Below are 14,743 nucleotides of genomic sequence, written 5' to 3' on the forward strand. Positions count from 1 at the left end.
GATATCCATAGATGGTGCCAGCAAATTGTTCAATATGGATAACAAAGGAACTAGAACAATTAGGGTAAGAAAGTTGAGACGCTCATATTTTACCCCCACCACAAAAGAAAAAATATGAAAGGAAAACTACCGTAACTAATTCTAATACTTTAGCTGCAGGGCGGCGGGATAGCTCAGTGGTTTGAGCATTGGCCTGCTAAACCCAGGGTTTTGAGTTCAATCCTTGAAGGGGCCACTTAGGGATCTGGGGCAAAACCAGTACTTGGTCTTGCTAGTGAAGGCAGGGGGCTAGACTCAATGACCTTTCAAGATCCCTTCCAGTTCTAGGAAATAAGATATCTCCATTAATTTACATTTTTAACTACAGTGGTTGCATTTAAAATGTTGCTTCTATTTTGAAAGATTCTGCTGGTTTGAGATTCTCTGTACATAAAATGGGAAATGTCATTCGAACTGGGACTATTTCTCAAAATGGAAGAAAGTTGCATCTGTGTCCAGTTTACCTACCCTCTGCCCACTAATCCTTCTCCCCAGAACTACTTCTCACACTCCAACCCTTTGATCTGCTTTTAACCAGCCACCATGTTTTGCTAATCTTTCCCTTCCCCCTCCACAAAATGTGGGATGTCTCTCCAAAATTATAAGGGACAGGACTGGTACTGTTCAGATGTTGGCCAGCGATGGGTTTCCTCTCCCTATATCCCCACAAAGTTTCCCAACACTCACCTGATTTACTTTCGATGCACTCCGGGCAGAGGATTTGGCTTTAGGGCAACATGGTGTCACACTTCCTTGCCCATCTCCTGTTTTATATACTTGCCATTCACACTATAGGGCACACACAATAAAGCCAAGTGTTGTGAAATTTAAAGTTAAACACATTATTTGTATTTAAAGTACACTTATAGCTATCATTAATACTGCTGTAACTCTGCTCTTGGCAAAGAGGGTCACATCGCTTCATCAACTAATACAAAGGAGTGGTAGAATATTGAAAAAGGTGAAACATATTTCTAAGGATTTAGTAATACCATGTATAGAAGGGAATTTGTAGTGTGCCGTATTCAGAAAACCATAGGCTAAGCATTGATTGCCAATGGCCTTTTCTAGCAGCTGTAGACATTATGAGCTTGATTTTAAAACTGATATAATCAGAATCAATCCCTAACTCACTGTAGCTCACTTTCCAGCAGAAATAGTTTTCTTCTATAAATGCTTTAAAATATATATATTCTCATTGTTCTGCAAAGAGAGGTTTTCTTCAATCTTATATGTGAGTGGCTTAAACTGAAAATGGAAGGGAGTCACCAGATTGTTTGCGGATACAGACTAACATGGCTGCTACTCTGAAACCAGATTGTTTGTTTGTTTCATAATTTTGTGTCACTCCCTCCAATTCATATATCTGTTTTGATGTTGGCTGATTGTTTACAGTTAGCTAGGAGAGCATTTGAAGAGCCTTCCTTGCGGATGACGTCAAATTAAGTGACAGGTCATAAATGCCAGCCTATAGGCCTTGTTGCACGCTATAGAGGAGGACAAGACAACAACTATTTGCCAGAAAACTGGTACCCACTCATCTGAATTTTTCCCAGCCCGTGCTATGCAGTGCTGTTAACTCATCAGAGCAGCTGTAGAAGCTTTTCTAAAGTAGTTTTAGATATGAATCCAATCTGTTCAGTTTGTCTCTGTGAAATGCATCTGTTACAGCGTTGTAATAAATGGAGCTGTCAAACATGATGGGATTATATTTCCTTTAGTCGCATTAATTGAATCTTCGTTCATTTTATTTGTTTACATTATAGTTACATTGGCTAAAACCACATGACTGCATACAAACTAATGTGATTATGTCTGGACTAAAGTAGATATAAGTGGCAAGAATGCCACAGGTAGCACTCTGTTATCTGATGAAAAAAAACCCATTGAGGAAAGAAAGTATTGTGTGGGCCACCTTTTGTGTTTGCTTTGGGAAAAGTACAACCTTGATATGAGCCACTTGGGAGTAAGTGATGGTTTGTAGGGAGAGTGTGCAAGTCAGCAAGAATGCAAAGAATTGCTACTAAGTAGGCTGTTCTGCACAAATGCTGAAGCTATGGATGTAATTATGACAACAATGGGCTTCCTGTTAACTAGTTTTGAAATACATAAATCTTCTAATTTATCAAGAAGAAACCATTACATCAGTAACTTTATTGATATTTGTGTTGTTTGGCACTGTATTTAACTAGCCTTCAGGGAAATTCCTGTTTCCTAAATTTGCTCAGTTTCAACAAGCATGCATTACATATGGGGGGTGATTTGCTATTGTCACAATAGCAGTCCAGTAGTCTAGGCAGATGTCTTGCAGTGATTTATTGGTGGGAGCGGAGGAGACTGCTTAGGCAGGAGGGCTGGGAAATCATGAATCTCTGATTTCAAAACATCACATAAAAATAATGATGGGTGGAAAATATGATTAAAGTTGTGATTGGCAATATTGCCTTGCAGAGTCCCAGATCCATTAACTTAATAATGCTTGTGATACTGCCATGAGGATAATTCTAAAGTCATTCTAAGATGGGAGAGGGCGGGGAGCATAAGAGTTAAACAGGCTCTGAAATTCAGGGATATAAGATCTAGAGAAGCTTTTGAAATGTCTGTTGTACTAGCAGAACAAGGATTTATTGAAAGAGGGGGGGGGTTGAGGTAATATAACTTAGTATATTTTGAAGGATTTGCAATTAAAAATATGTATGGAAAAATCAAGTCCAGAAAGTAGCCTTGCAAAAATAAGATAAAGCATTCAATTCCTCAGAGTATGGATTCCTTTCCAGGCCATTGTAGATTAACAGTGGTGATGCGATATTCCTGTACTGAAATAATGAATTAGGAGAACAAAGTAAAATGCCTGTTGCCTGGCATGACAGATTTTATTCATTTTCTTTTTTATTTCTTAGTTGAATGAAACTCTATTTTAATATGGACATTTACAGACAGTAGTGTGTATATCATTTCAGAATTAACCTTCACAAAAATTGACAGGTTAACTCATATGGAGGAAACACATTTACAGTTATAAAAAATGTACATTTTCACTAAATTTCTTAATATTTTAAATATATACATTTATAGACCTATTTGTTAAAAAATACTAAACTCAATGGGACAAACATAATTTATATAGAGAGACAATATTATCAATGTGCTAATATTTTATACATTTTCCTTTATTTGATTTTAGTAGATTTTATCAGTTGCATGGGATTCTTATGGCTATTATATTTTATGAACTATGGCCCTGATGCCCACATGAATAGTTCACTTGAAATCAGTGGGACTATTCACATGCGAGTGTAATATTAAACACATGCATATGTTTCCAGAATCAAGGACCTATATGACTGTAAATATACAAATCTTCTATCTGCAGTATGCAATGGTTCGGATTCTCAGAAGCATTCACCTCAGCCTAACTCTGTCCCACTGAAGCTGATGGGAATGATCAGCTTCAATGGGCCCAGAGTCAGGCCAATGCTGAGTGCTTCTGAAAACCCCACTTTACATTTATGTACCAAACAATATATATTTTAGTATGGCAAAATGTAATATGGCATCTAGGAACAAAGAATGTAGGCCACGCTTACACAATGTGTGGGACTATTCTGGGAAACAGTGACTCTGAAATAGATTTGGGGAATCATGGTGGATAATCAGCTGAACATGAGTTCCTAGTGCAATGCTGTGGCCAAAAGGGCTAATGCAATCCTTGGATGCATAAGAAACAGGGGAGTCTCGTGTAGGAGTAGACAGGTTATTTTACCTGTGTTCTTGGCATTGGTATACCTGCTGCTGGAATACTATCTGCAGTTCTGGTGCCCACAGTTTAAGAAGGATGTTGATAAACTGGAGAGGGTTCAGAGAAGAGCTGTGAGAAAAGTTTAGAAAACCAGGAGTCATAGACTCAAGGAGCTCAGTCTATTTAGCTTAACAAAGAGCAAATTAAGGGGTAACTTGATTATAGTCTGTAAGTACTTCCCTGGAGAACAATTATTTAATAATGGCTTCTTCAGTCTAACACTGAAAGTTATAACATGATCCAATGGCAGGAGTGAAGCTAGACAAATTCAGAGTGGAAACAGGATGTAAATTTTTAACAGTAAGAGTAACTAACTATTTGAACAGTTTACCAAGAGTTGTGGTGAATTCTCCATGGGCAATTTTTAAATCAAGGTTGGATGTTTTCTAAAAGTTATGCTCTGGGAATTATTTTGGCAAAGTTCTATGGCCTGTAGGACTAATACAAGAGGTTGGACTAGATGATCACAATGGTTCCTTCTGGCCTTGGAATCTAGGAATAAATTTTAATTTATCTATTTACTTATATGGCCCTATTCACTGCCCAGGTATTAAGGAATATATCTTCCCAACATGTAAGGAAATTCTCTATTTTCTGCATTTTACAGAAAGCCAAGTTACCTAAATTCTAAGGTCACAAGGAAGTTTGTGGCACAATCAAGGACTGAAACCAGATCCTCAGAGTCTATCTGTGCTTTAACCGCAAGAGTCCTCTGACAAAGGCCCATGGGTTCCAGCTAGAAAAGGGTTCACTGTTCTGTAACAGCAAAGCCTTACCAGCCTGGCAAATTCATTACACCTATGACACCACGCCCATGGTATTTATCCATAAATGATGTCATGTGAGGTCTCTAAATAAAATCCCCATAACTATTGTGAGGTGTATGTACAGAAGGTATTTAAGGAGATGCATAAATAAATCTGTGTCCAAGGCAGAGCTGACAAACAGATTTCAGGTCAAAGGATGTTCATTCACCTGTCTCTATGGTTATGTCTACACTACAGGATTAATCCGAATTTATATAATTCAAATTTTGGAAACAGATTGTATAAAGTCGAATGTATGCGGCCACACTAAGCACATTAATTCGGTGGTGTGCGTCCATGTACCGGGGCTAGCGTTGATTTCTGGAGCACTGCACTGTGGGTAGCTATCCCATAGCTATCCCATAGTTTCCGCAGTCTCCTCCATTGGAATTCTGGGTTGAGATCCCAATGCCTGATGGGGCCAAAAACATTGTCGCGGGTGGCTCTGGGTATATCCTCCCCCCTCTCCAGGGAAGCAACGGCAGACAACCGTTTCGCGCCTTTTTCCTGGGTGAATAGTGCAGACGCCATACCACGGCAAGCATGGAGCCCGCTCAGCTCAAGACAGCAGTCATGATCATTGTAAACAGCTTGCGCGTTATCGTGCAGTTTATGCTGAACCAGAATCTGCAAAACCAGGCGGCGAGGAGTAAGGTATGGCAGCGCGGCGGCGAGAGTGATGAGGATATGGACATGGAATTCTATCAAACCGCGGGACCCGGTGCTTTGGAGATCATGCTGTTAATGGGGCAGGTTATAGCCGTGGAACGTCGATTCTGGGCCCGGGAAACAAGCACAGACTGGTGGGACCGCATAGTGTTGCGGGTGTGGGACGATTCCCAGTGGCTGCGAAACTTTTGCATGCATAAGGGCACTTTCTTGGAACTTTGTGACTTGCTTTCCCCTGCCCTGAAGCGCCAGAATACCAAGATGAGAGCAGCCCTCACAGTTGAGAAGCGAGTGGCGATAGCCCTGTGGAAGCTTGCAACGCCAGACAGCTACCGGTCAGTTGGGAATCAATTTGGAGTGGGCAAATCTACTGTGGGGGCTGCTATGATGCAAGTAGCCAAAGCAATCACTGAGGTGCTGCTACGAAAGGTAGTGACTCTGGGAAATGTGCAGGTCATAGTGGATGGCTTTGCTGCAATGGGATTCCCTAACTGTGGTGGGGCGATAGATGGAACCCATATCCTTATCTTGGGACCAGAGCACCAGGGTACCCAGTATATAAACCGCAAGGGGTACTTTTCAATGGAGCTGCAAGCACTTGTGGATCACAAGGGACGTTTCACCAACATCAGCGTGAGCTAGCCAGGAAGGGTTCATGACGCTCACGTCTTCAGGAACACTAATCTGTTTAAACGGCTGCAGCAAGGGACTTACTTCCCGGACCAGAAAATAACCGTTGGGGATGTTGAAATGCCAGTAGTTATTCTTGGGGACCCAGCCTACCCCTTAATGCCATGACTCATGAAGCCATACACAGGCAGCCTGGACAGGAGTCAGGAGCTGTTCAACTACAGGCTGAGCAAGTGCAGAATGGTGGTAGAATGTGCACTTGGCCGTTTAAAAGGTTGCTGGCGATCGTTACTGACTCGCTCAGACCTCAGCCAAACCAATATCCCTATTGTTATTTCTGCTTGCTGTGTGCTCCACAATCTCTGTGAAAGTAAGGGGGAGACCTTTATGGCGGGGTGGGAGGTTGAGGCGAATCGCCTGGCTGCTGATTACGTGCAGCCAGACACCAGGGCAATTAGAAGAGCACACCAGGAAGCGCTGTGCATCAGAGAAGCTTTGAAAACCAGTTTCATGACTGGCCAGGCTACAGTGTGAAATTTCTGTTTGTTTCTCCTTCATGAAAACCCGCCCCCTTTATTGACTTATTTTCTGTAAGGAACCCACCCTCCCCCTTGCCCCAGCTTGCTTTCAAAGGAAATAAAGTCACTATCATTTAAAAATCATTTATTCTTTATTAATTGATTATAAACATAGGGAGAGAACCGACAAGGTAATCTGGGTGAGGTTTGGGAGGAGGATAGGTGGGAAGTAAAAGGCCACTGAAAAAATTCACTATAATGACAGCCTTTTGGTTGGGCTGTCCACTGGGGTGGAGTGGGAGGGTGCACGGAGCCTCCCCCCCCCCCTGTGTTTTTACACGTCTGGGTGAGGAGGATATGGAACATGGTGAGGGGGGAGGGAAGTTATACAGTCTGTTATCCTGCTGCCATTCCTGAAGCTCCACCAGACGCCGGAGCATGTCCGTTTGATCACGCAGCAGCCCCAGTGTTGCAGCCTGCCACCTCTCATCTCGAACGTCCCTCATGACCTCACGTTCACTGGCATCTTTCCTAAATTTAGATACCGTGTCCTTCCATTCATTCAAATAAGCTCTTTCATTGTGGGTGCATTCCATTATTTCCGTGAACATCTCATCTCACGTCCTCTTTCTCCGCCGCCTTATCTGAGATAGCCTTCGGGACGGAGGAGGGAGGCTTGAAAAATTTGCAGCTGCTGGATGGAGGGTTGAAAAAAAGGAGAGAAGTTTTTAAAATGATACATTTTACAGAACAATGCTTATACTCTTTCATGGTGAACAACACTATTCACATTACATAGCACATGTGATTTCAGTACAAGGTCGCATTTTCCATCTTAATATTGAGTGCCTGTGGCCTTGGTGTTAGAGATCACAGACGCAGGTCCGGGCAACAGAATTCAGCTTGCATGCGGGCATGGTAAGCCATTGTCTTTTGGCTTCTGCGCCCTCCTTTCCCACATACCAAGCAAAGCCCACTGACTGCTGCGGTTTTCCTGTTAACCTTCAGCAGCAGAAAACAAACTAACCGCCCCCCATCCAATTCTCTGGGACGATCGCTTTATCCCTCCCCCCACCGCGTGGCTGGTAGCAGGGAAAATCCCTGCAGAAACCAAACTAACCCCCCCGCCCTCCCCCTCCCGCCATGAATTATCTGGGATGATCGCTGTCCCCCTCCCCCCACTGCGTGGCTGGTAACAGGGAAGATCCCTGATAGCCAAACGCAAAAAGCTCAGGGCCAATTCCCGCCCCCCCCCCCCCCCACGCGCTTGGCTAACTGCAGGGAAGGATTTCTTTTCAGCCTCAGGCAAATAGCCCAGTAGGAACGGCTACCTCTGTCCCCTTAATTAAATTCTCGTATTTCAACCAGGTTACCATGAGCGATATCACTCTCCTGAGGATTACACAACGAGATAAAGAACGGATGTTGCTTGAATGCCAGCAAACACCGGGACCATACGCTGCCAGGCTTTGTCATGCAATGATACCAGATTACTTGCTGCAAGCATGGCGTGGTCAAGTATTCTACCAGGGAGGACGGAATAAGGCTGCACTGCCCAGAAACCTTGTGGCAAGGCTTTTGGAATACCTCCAGGAGAGCTCCATCCTCCTGGAGGATTTCCGCTCTATCCCCAGACACGTTAACAGACTTTTCCAGTAGCTGTACTGGCTGCAAATGCATCCCAAGTCCTCAGGGCAAAGTAATCATTAAAAAAACGCTTTCTTTTAAAACAAGTTTTATATTTTAAAAGGTAAACTCACCTGAGGTCCCTTCCATGGGGTCATGGTCTTGGATACTGGCTTGGGAGGGTTGGGAGGGTACTTCAGTCAGGCTGAGAAAAAGATCCTGGCTGTTGGGGAGAACGGAGTGCTGGGTGCTCTTCGCAAGCTTGTCCTCCTCCTTCTCCTCCTCCTCCTCTTCCCTGTCTGCAGAATCCTCAGGTGTAGCTGATGAGATTATCCCCGCCTCGGAATCCACGGTCAGAGGTGGGGTAGTGGTGGCGGCCCCCCCTAGAACTGCATGCAGCTTGGCGTAGAAGCGGCATGTCCGCGGCTCTGACCCGGAGCGACCGTTTGCCTCCTTTGTTTTTTGATAGGCTTGTCTGAGCTCCTTGACTTTCACGTGGCACTGATCTGCATCCCTATTGTGGCTTCTCTCCATCATGCCCTTGGAGATTTTTTCAAAAGTTTTGGCATTTCGTCTTTTCGAACGAAGTTCTGCTAACACTGAATCCTCTCCCCATATAGTGATCAGATCCGGTACCTCCCGTACGGTCCATGCTGGTGCTCTTTTTCGATTATCGGCCTGCATGGTTACCTGTGCTGATGAGCTGAGCTATCTGTGGTCACCTGTGCTCTCCACGCTGGGCAAACAGGAAATGAAATTCAAATGTTCGCGGGGCTTTTCCTGTCTACCTGGCCAGTGCATCCGAGTTCAGATTGCTGTCCAGAGTGGTCACAATGGTGCACTGTGGGACAGCTCCCAGAGGCCAATACCATCGAATTGCGGCCACACTAACCCTAATTCGAAATGACAATATCGATTTTGGCACTACTCCGCTTGTCGGGGTGGAGTACAGAAATCAATTTTAAGAGCCCTTTATTTCGAAATAAATGGCTTCGTTGTGTGGACGGATGCAGGGTTAATTCGATTTAACGCTGTTAAATCCGAATTAAAGTCATAGTGTAGACCAGGCCTATGTCAGCCATACAGATAAGCATTGTAAGCAACACAATGGAAGCTCCATTTACATATGGAGTCAACAGGAAAGGAGTGCGGGGGAGGGGTGGAGTGCTGGAAACAAGCCATAGGGGTTAGTCTGGCTATGTGCAAAGATAATGAACTTTGGGGATGTAAGTAGAAAGCAAGAAGACACCCCTTTATCCTGCACCAAAGTAGTAAACGGATAGTGCGTTTACATTCATGAAAACAGGATCCCAATCAGCCTTGGTTGGAAACTCTGCAAAAGACATTTGGGGTCAGATAAAACTTCCCTAGACAGAAGAACAAGAGTACTTGTGGCACCTTAGAGACTAACAAATTTATTAGAGCATAAGCTTTCGTGGGCTACAGCCCACTTCTTCAGATGCATATAGAGTGGAACATATAAGCTAGCCCAGTACAGACAGTTTGATAAGAACTGTGAGAATACTTACAAGGGGAGATAGCCTAGTACAGCCATTACAAACATTGAATCTATCTCCCCTTGTAAGTATTCTCACAGTTCTTATCAAACTGTCTGTACTGGGCTAGCTTGATTATCACTTCAAAAGTTTTTTTTCTCTTACTTAATTGGCCTCTCAGAGTTGGTAAGACAACTCCCACCTGTACATGCTCTCTGTATGTGTGTATATATATCTCCTCAATATATGTTCCTCTCTATATGCATCCGAAGAAGTGGGCTGTAGTCCACGAAAGCTTATGCTCTAATAAATTTGTTAGTCTCTAAGGTGCCACAAGTACTCCTGTTCTTTTTGCGGATACAGACTAACACGGCTGCTACTCTGAAACCTAGACAGAAGGTTAGCTTGTTAACTTAACACACTTTCTCGAGATTAAATTTATGATTTTGGTTTATATGTAACCCTTCTGCTTCCATTATCCCTACTCACTTGAATCTTTGAATCTCTGTTCTTTGTTAATAAACTTACTGTTTTAACTTTAAACATATGTAAATGCTGTAATATTGAACAAGAAGCTGATCCTAAATTAAAGCATCCATGCTGTTGTGTACACTGTTCCTTTTGGGGACAGCTGCCCTGGTAATTCTGTGAGTGTTCATGGATAAAGGGCTGAATACTACAGGGGCTTGAATTCAAAGAGGCTTGGGCACTGAGGTACACCTGTTAACCTGCAAGGCAAACAAAGAGATGGCATAGCCGAGAGAAGAGAGTTTGTGTGGCTGGGAAGGGCTGGCAGTGTCAGGGGAATGCTCCCTCTTGCTGGAGGCAGGGTGGTAACAAGGTGACTCTCAGTCCTAGGCATCCTGAGAACCATCAAAGCCTCACAAAACTTTCACTGATAACATGAAATGAGGTGATTTTATATGTAGAATATTTTTACATTATATGAAGAGTATTTTAAAATATAGCTTAAGAATGTATGTTTCTTTACAAGGGAAAAACTGACTTTTTGCAAGGGAAGTACTGTTCATTACATCGGAGTGGGCAAACTTTTTGGCCCAAGAACCACATCTGGGTATGGAAATTATATGGCAGGCCATGAATGCTCCCGAAATTGGGCGGTAGGATGTGGGAGGGGATGAGGGTTCCAGCTGGGGATGTGGGCTCTGTGATGGGGCCAGAAATGAGGAGTTGAAGGTGTGGGAGGGGGCTCCAGGCTGGGGCAGAGGGTTGAGGTGCGTGGTGAGACTGGGGATGAAGGGCTTGGGGTGCAGGAAGGGGCTCAGGGCTGAGGTAGGGGGTTGGGGCACGGGAGGAGGTCAAGGAGCTCCTGGAAGCAACGGCATGTCTCTCCTCTGGCTCCTACATGGCGGCGCGGCCAGGCAGCTCTGTGCACTGCCCTGTCCACAGGCGCTGCCCCCGCACCTCCTGGAAGCGGCAGCATGTCCCCCCTCCAGCTCCTACATGGAGGTGTGGCGTTGGCCAGGCAGCTGTGCGCCAGGCGCTGCCCCTGCAGCTCCCATTGGCCGCAGTTCCTAGCCAATAGGAGCTGTGGGGGTGGCGCTTGGGGCGGGGGCAGCTTATGCAGAGCCCCCTGGCTGCCCCTAGGTGTAGGAGCTGGAGGGGGGACATGTCACTGCTTCTAGGAGCCACGCGGAGCCACAGCATATGCGGAGCAAGCTCCTGACCCCGCTCTCCGGCTGGAGCACTGGAACAGGGCAAGCCCTAGACCCTGCTCTCCAGCGGGAGCTTGAGGGCCAGATTAAAATGTCTGACAGACTAGATGCAGCCCATGGGCTGTAGTTTGCCCACCCTTGCATTACATTAATACAGGAATTGGGAGAAACTGAGGACTTCTGTACTTTGCATAAACCAATTATTTCAATCTTATCCAGACACTGAGGCCAAAAATCAGGATACAGATATTTTTACTTAACTCTACCTCCAGACATCTTTCTTATACTGGCCTGGAGACAGGGTCTCTATGATAGCTCTAACTCCAAGTACATACATTTTAGGGAAGCAGAGAATCACTTCACTGGTATATATAGATTGTGATTAGTAGCATTTTAAAACCACCGTCCTCTCATTTTGTACAGATGTAAATAACTACAAAGGGTGTAAGGCAATGGAAAATTTGGCCCACCCGAGGATTGCTTTGCACATAGGCATCCCTGAAATTGCCAGCCTACCCTTGTGGTGCAACCTGAACTCTTGCTGTCATATTTGATATTTCCAGGAACTGTTACTATCAGATACTGTTGCCCCTTCACCTGACCTGCCACGAATATCATTACTTATCAGTATAGGCCAACTTCATGGTATCATCTGGGAAATACCAGTTAGAGGAAGTTAGGAAAGACAGTTCTGATAATGTCAGGTGCCCATGAATTAAGACTTTAGAATTTAGACAAAAGTCTTGTTGGCCTCTCTGACCCTCATATTCAATGTATCTGTTTCATGTGACAACTGTGGTTTTATTATTTCCAAGTGAAGAAAAATCTTGCAGTTCTTGGCAACCCTGATTCTGGTTCTGATCAATCCTGGCAAAGAATATATTTTTGTTTTTAACAACCCCTCCCATGGTAAGCCAACAAATACCTGTGCTACATCATAATTCCCTGGATTGCTCAAATTCCCACATTCAAACAATAATTGTAACTTTTAATTGGGTTTTAAGGAAACAGAAACTAAATGTTGATATTCCCACTGAAATGTACCACTACAGCAGTCCATTGTGCTGGAGCCACAGACATTTCAATAGTTTGTGCCAACCAATACAGTTAAATTGTTGTCAGAGCATAGATAAGATGCCATGCTGGCTTTTTATTTACTTCATTTAAATCCATCACTAGTGAGCTGCTGGATAAATAAGCTTCACCTGACCTGATTTTAAAAATAATCTGCAATGCCAGCAATTTAATTATTTTACTTTCAGTTAATTATTAGGCATTGTGTGTGTGTGTGTTATGGTCGTGCCTTGAGGCCCCAACCATGGTTGGGGCACCATTGTGCTAGGCACTGTACATACATGTAGTAAGAGCCAAAAGGTGGGAGGGGAAACTGAAGGACAAAGAGGAAAAATGACTTCAAGCTCCAAAGTCACAAAGCAGGTCAGTGGCAGAGCCGGGAATTAGAACCTGAATTCTTGACCCACCGGCAGTGCCCTATCCAGTGAGTGATACTGCCTCTTTTTCAGTGATAAGTTTCATAGACAGAGGAAACTTTGCTCAGTTTTTGTTCCCCCTCCTGCTTTACTCGGCAAAGCTGTTTAGTTCCATTCTCTTGCAGCCACCAAAACTTACAACTCTATTTAAAACTTGTTTGGCTGCTTGTAAGTCACAGAACAGTACTGTCTTTGGCGTATATATGTGTTTCTGTGCATGTCTAGTGGCAGTCACTGAGATTACATAGGATTCGCATCCCACTAAGCCAGCTTTTTAACTGAAATATTGATACTGAAACTTGCAACCTGACCTCAGATATGCTTTGAGTGTCAATGTACTGCAAGCCTTCCTCACAACTTATGCACAGTTGAGGACTTAGTCAACTCTCAGTTACAGTACCAATAAGAAAGGCTCTGGATAAATAGAGTGCAGGAGAATGCAAGTTTTTTACATATAATAAGTGGCCTACATTTAGTGTGTTTATAGGTAAAAAGTTGAATTTATGTCCTGTTTCTTTGAAACCCGAAGGAAATGAAGACACACTCAAAAATACCATTCCTTTAAATGTTAGCGACACTTCCAATAACATTTCACCAGTATTCCAATGAGTCCTGTGGTGGACTAATTTAAAAATGAAGTAAGATTAGTTTCTATTAAATGTCTATAAGGGCTTAACTCCCCCTGAAGTAAATGGAAAGGATCTCATCGCCTTCAGCTGGAGTTGGATTGGGCCCTATGTTATTGTATAGCCCAGGACAATTAGAAAGTGCAAAGGTACTGATTGTAAGTATGTTATTGTGGAATATTGACATGGAATAATATCTCTCAAAAGTTAGTATTCACTATTGCTTTATTAAAAATATCAAATCCAGATTTCAAGCATGAAATCTGCTATCATTTACTTTTTAGCTCTCCTTTTGGTCACAGCCTGCTATTGTTTAAATTGATTTCACACCCATTTGTTTAAAAAATACAATAACATTGATTTTTGTTGTTGTTTTACCATGTAGGTTAATCTCCGAGCCACTGACGTCAGGCTCATGCGCCAGCTGCTCATCATCAATGAAAGCATTGAATCAATAAAGTGGGTGATTGAAGAGAAGGGAGCCATCATCAGCAGAGGTAGTAGTTTGAGTGGCAGCCTTTGCAGCTTGCTGGAAAGTCAGGAGACCTCCTTGCAAGGCAGCTATAACAGTTTACAGGACTGTAGTGATGGACTGGATGGAATATCAGTGGGGAGTTATCTGGACACTTTGGTGGATGATGTCCCAGGTCACCACACACCTTCAGATATGGAACAGTTCACTGATACTTCTATTCTAGAGGATTCACAGACCCTGCACAAGCATCCCAAAATTGAGTCTGATGAATACTACTGTTTTGGTTAATAAAAAGAAGTTCCAGAGGGACATGAGTGCACTTGTATTTATCTTCTTTCTTTGCTGCTATTTTATTTTGTGTGCAAAAGAAAAAATCCCTTTTTAAAGGAAAATTTACTTTGAATCCACTTTAGAATTTTGCTGTTGCTTCTAACTTTCCTCATTCTGGGTGGTTTGTTTGCTTTTTTTCCTTTTCTTTATCTTAATTTATTGCTGTGGTTTTGGGTTTTGTTTTATAATCCCATATTTACAACTTTAAAAAAGATGAAGGAAATAAGCTTTTATCTTCAAAACAAGACATCAGGGATTGAAAGTACCAGTTTATATTTGTTTGACAATAAAACACCTACTGATACCTGTAGTTTGTAGTTAATCTTCTTTAGTAACTAATAGTCTTGATTTCCAAAAAGGCATTATTTTAACTGAAGGAGTTTGCGCTTTCTAGTTCTCCAGTCTTTAGCCTTGATCCTGCTAACACCTATGCAAGAGATTAACTTTACTCATGAGAGTAGCCACATTTCACTATATCACAGGGTGCATGTTCCTTCTGATAAGGACTGGGACTAATCCCCTGAAACAAGGTAGCTGCCTCTCAGTGGAGCCAGTGGAGCCTA

The 14,743-nt window shown here is 43.2% G+C and overlaps 1 protein-coding gene across 1 annotated transcript in view; it reads left to right on the forward strand.

Moving 5' to 3' along the window:
* The window catches only part of LURAP1L (leucine rich adaptor protein 1 like), a 32,715-nt gene extending 18,225 nt beyond the window's left edge, over nucleotides 1-14,490 (forward strand). Inside the window, exon 2 of the mRNA XM_054032960.1 lies at nucleotides 13,761-14,490. Within this exon, the coding sequence (XP_053888935.1) occupies nucleotides 13,761-14,138 (378 nt within the window). The 3' untranslated portion in view covers nucleotides 14,139-14,490. The remainder of the gene's footprint in view (nucleotides 1-13,760) is intronic.
* The last annotated feature ends 253 nt before the right edge of the window (nucleotides 14,491-14,743 follow it).

The sequence above is a fragment of the Malaclemys terrapin genome, chromosome 6 (genome assembly GCF_027887155.1).
Source record: "Malaclemys terrapin pileata isolate rMalTer1 chromosome 6, rMalTer1.hap1, whole genome shotgun sequence".
Taxonomy (NCBI): Eukaryota; Metazoa; Chordata; order Testudines; family Emydidae; genus Malaclemys; species Malaclemys terrapin.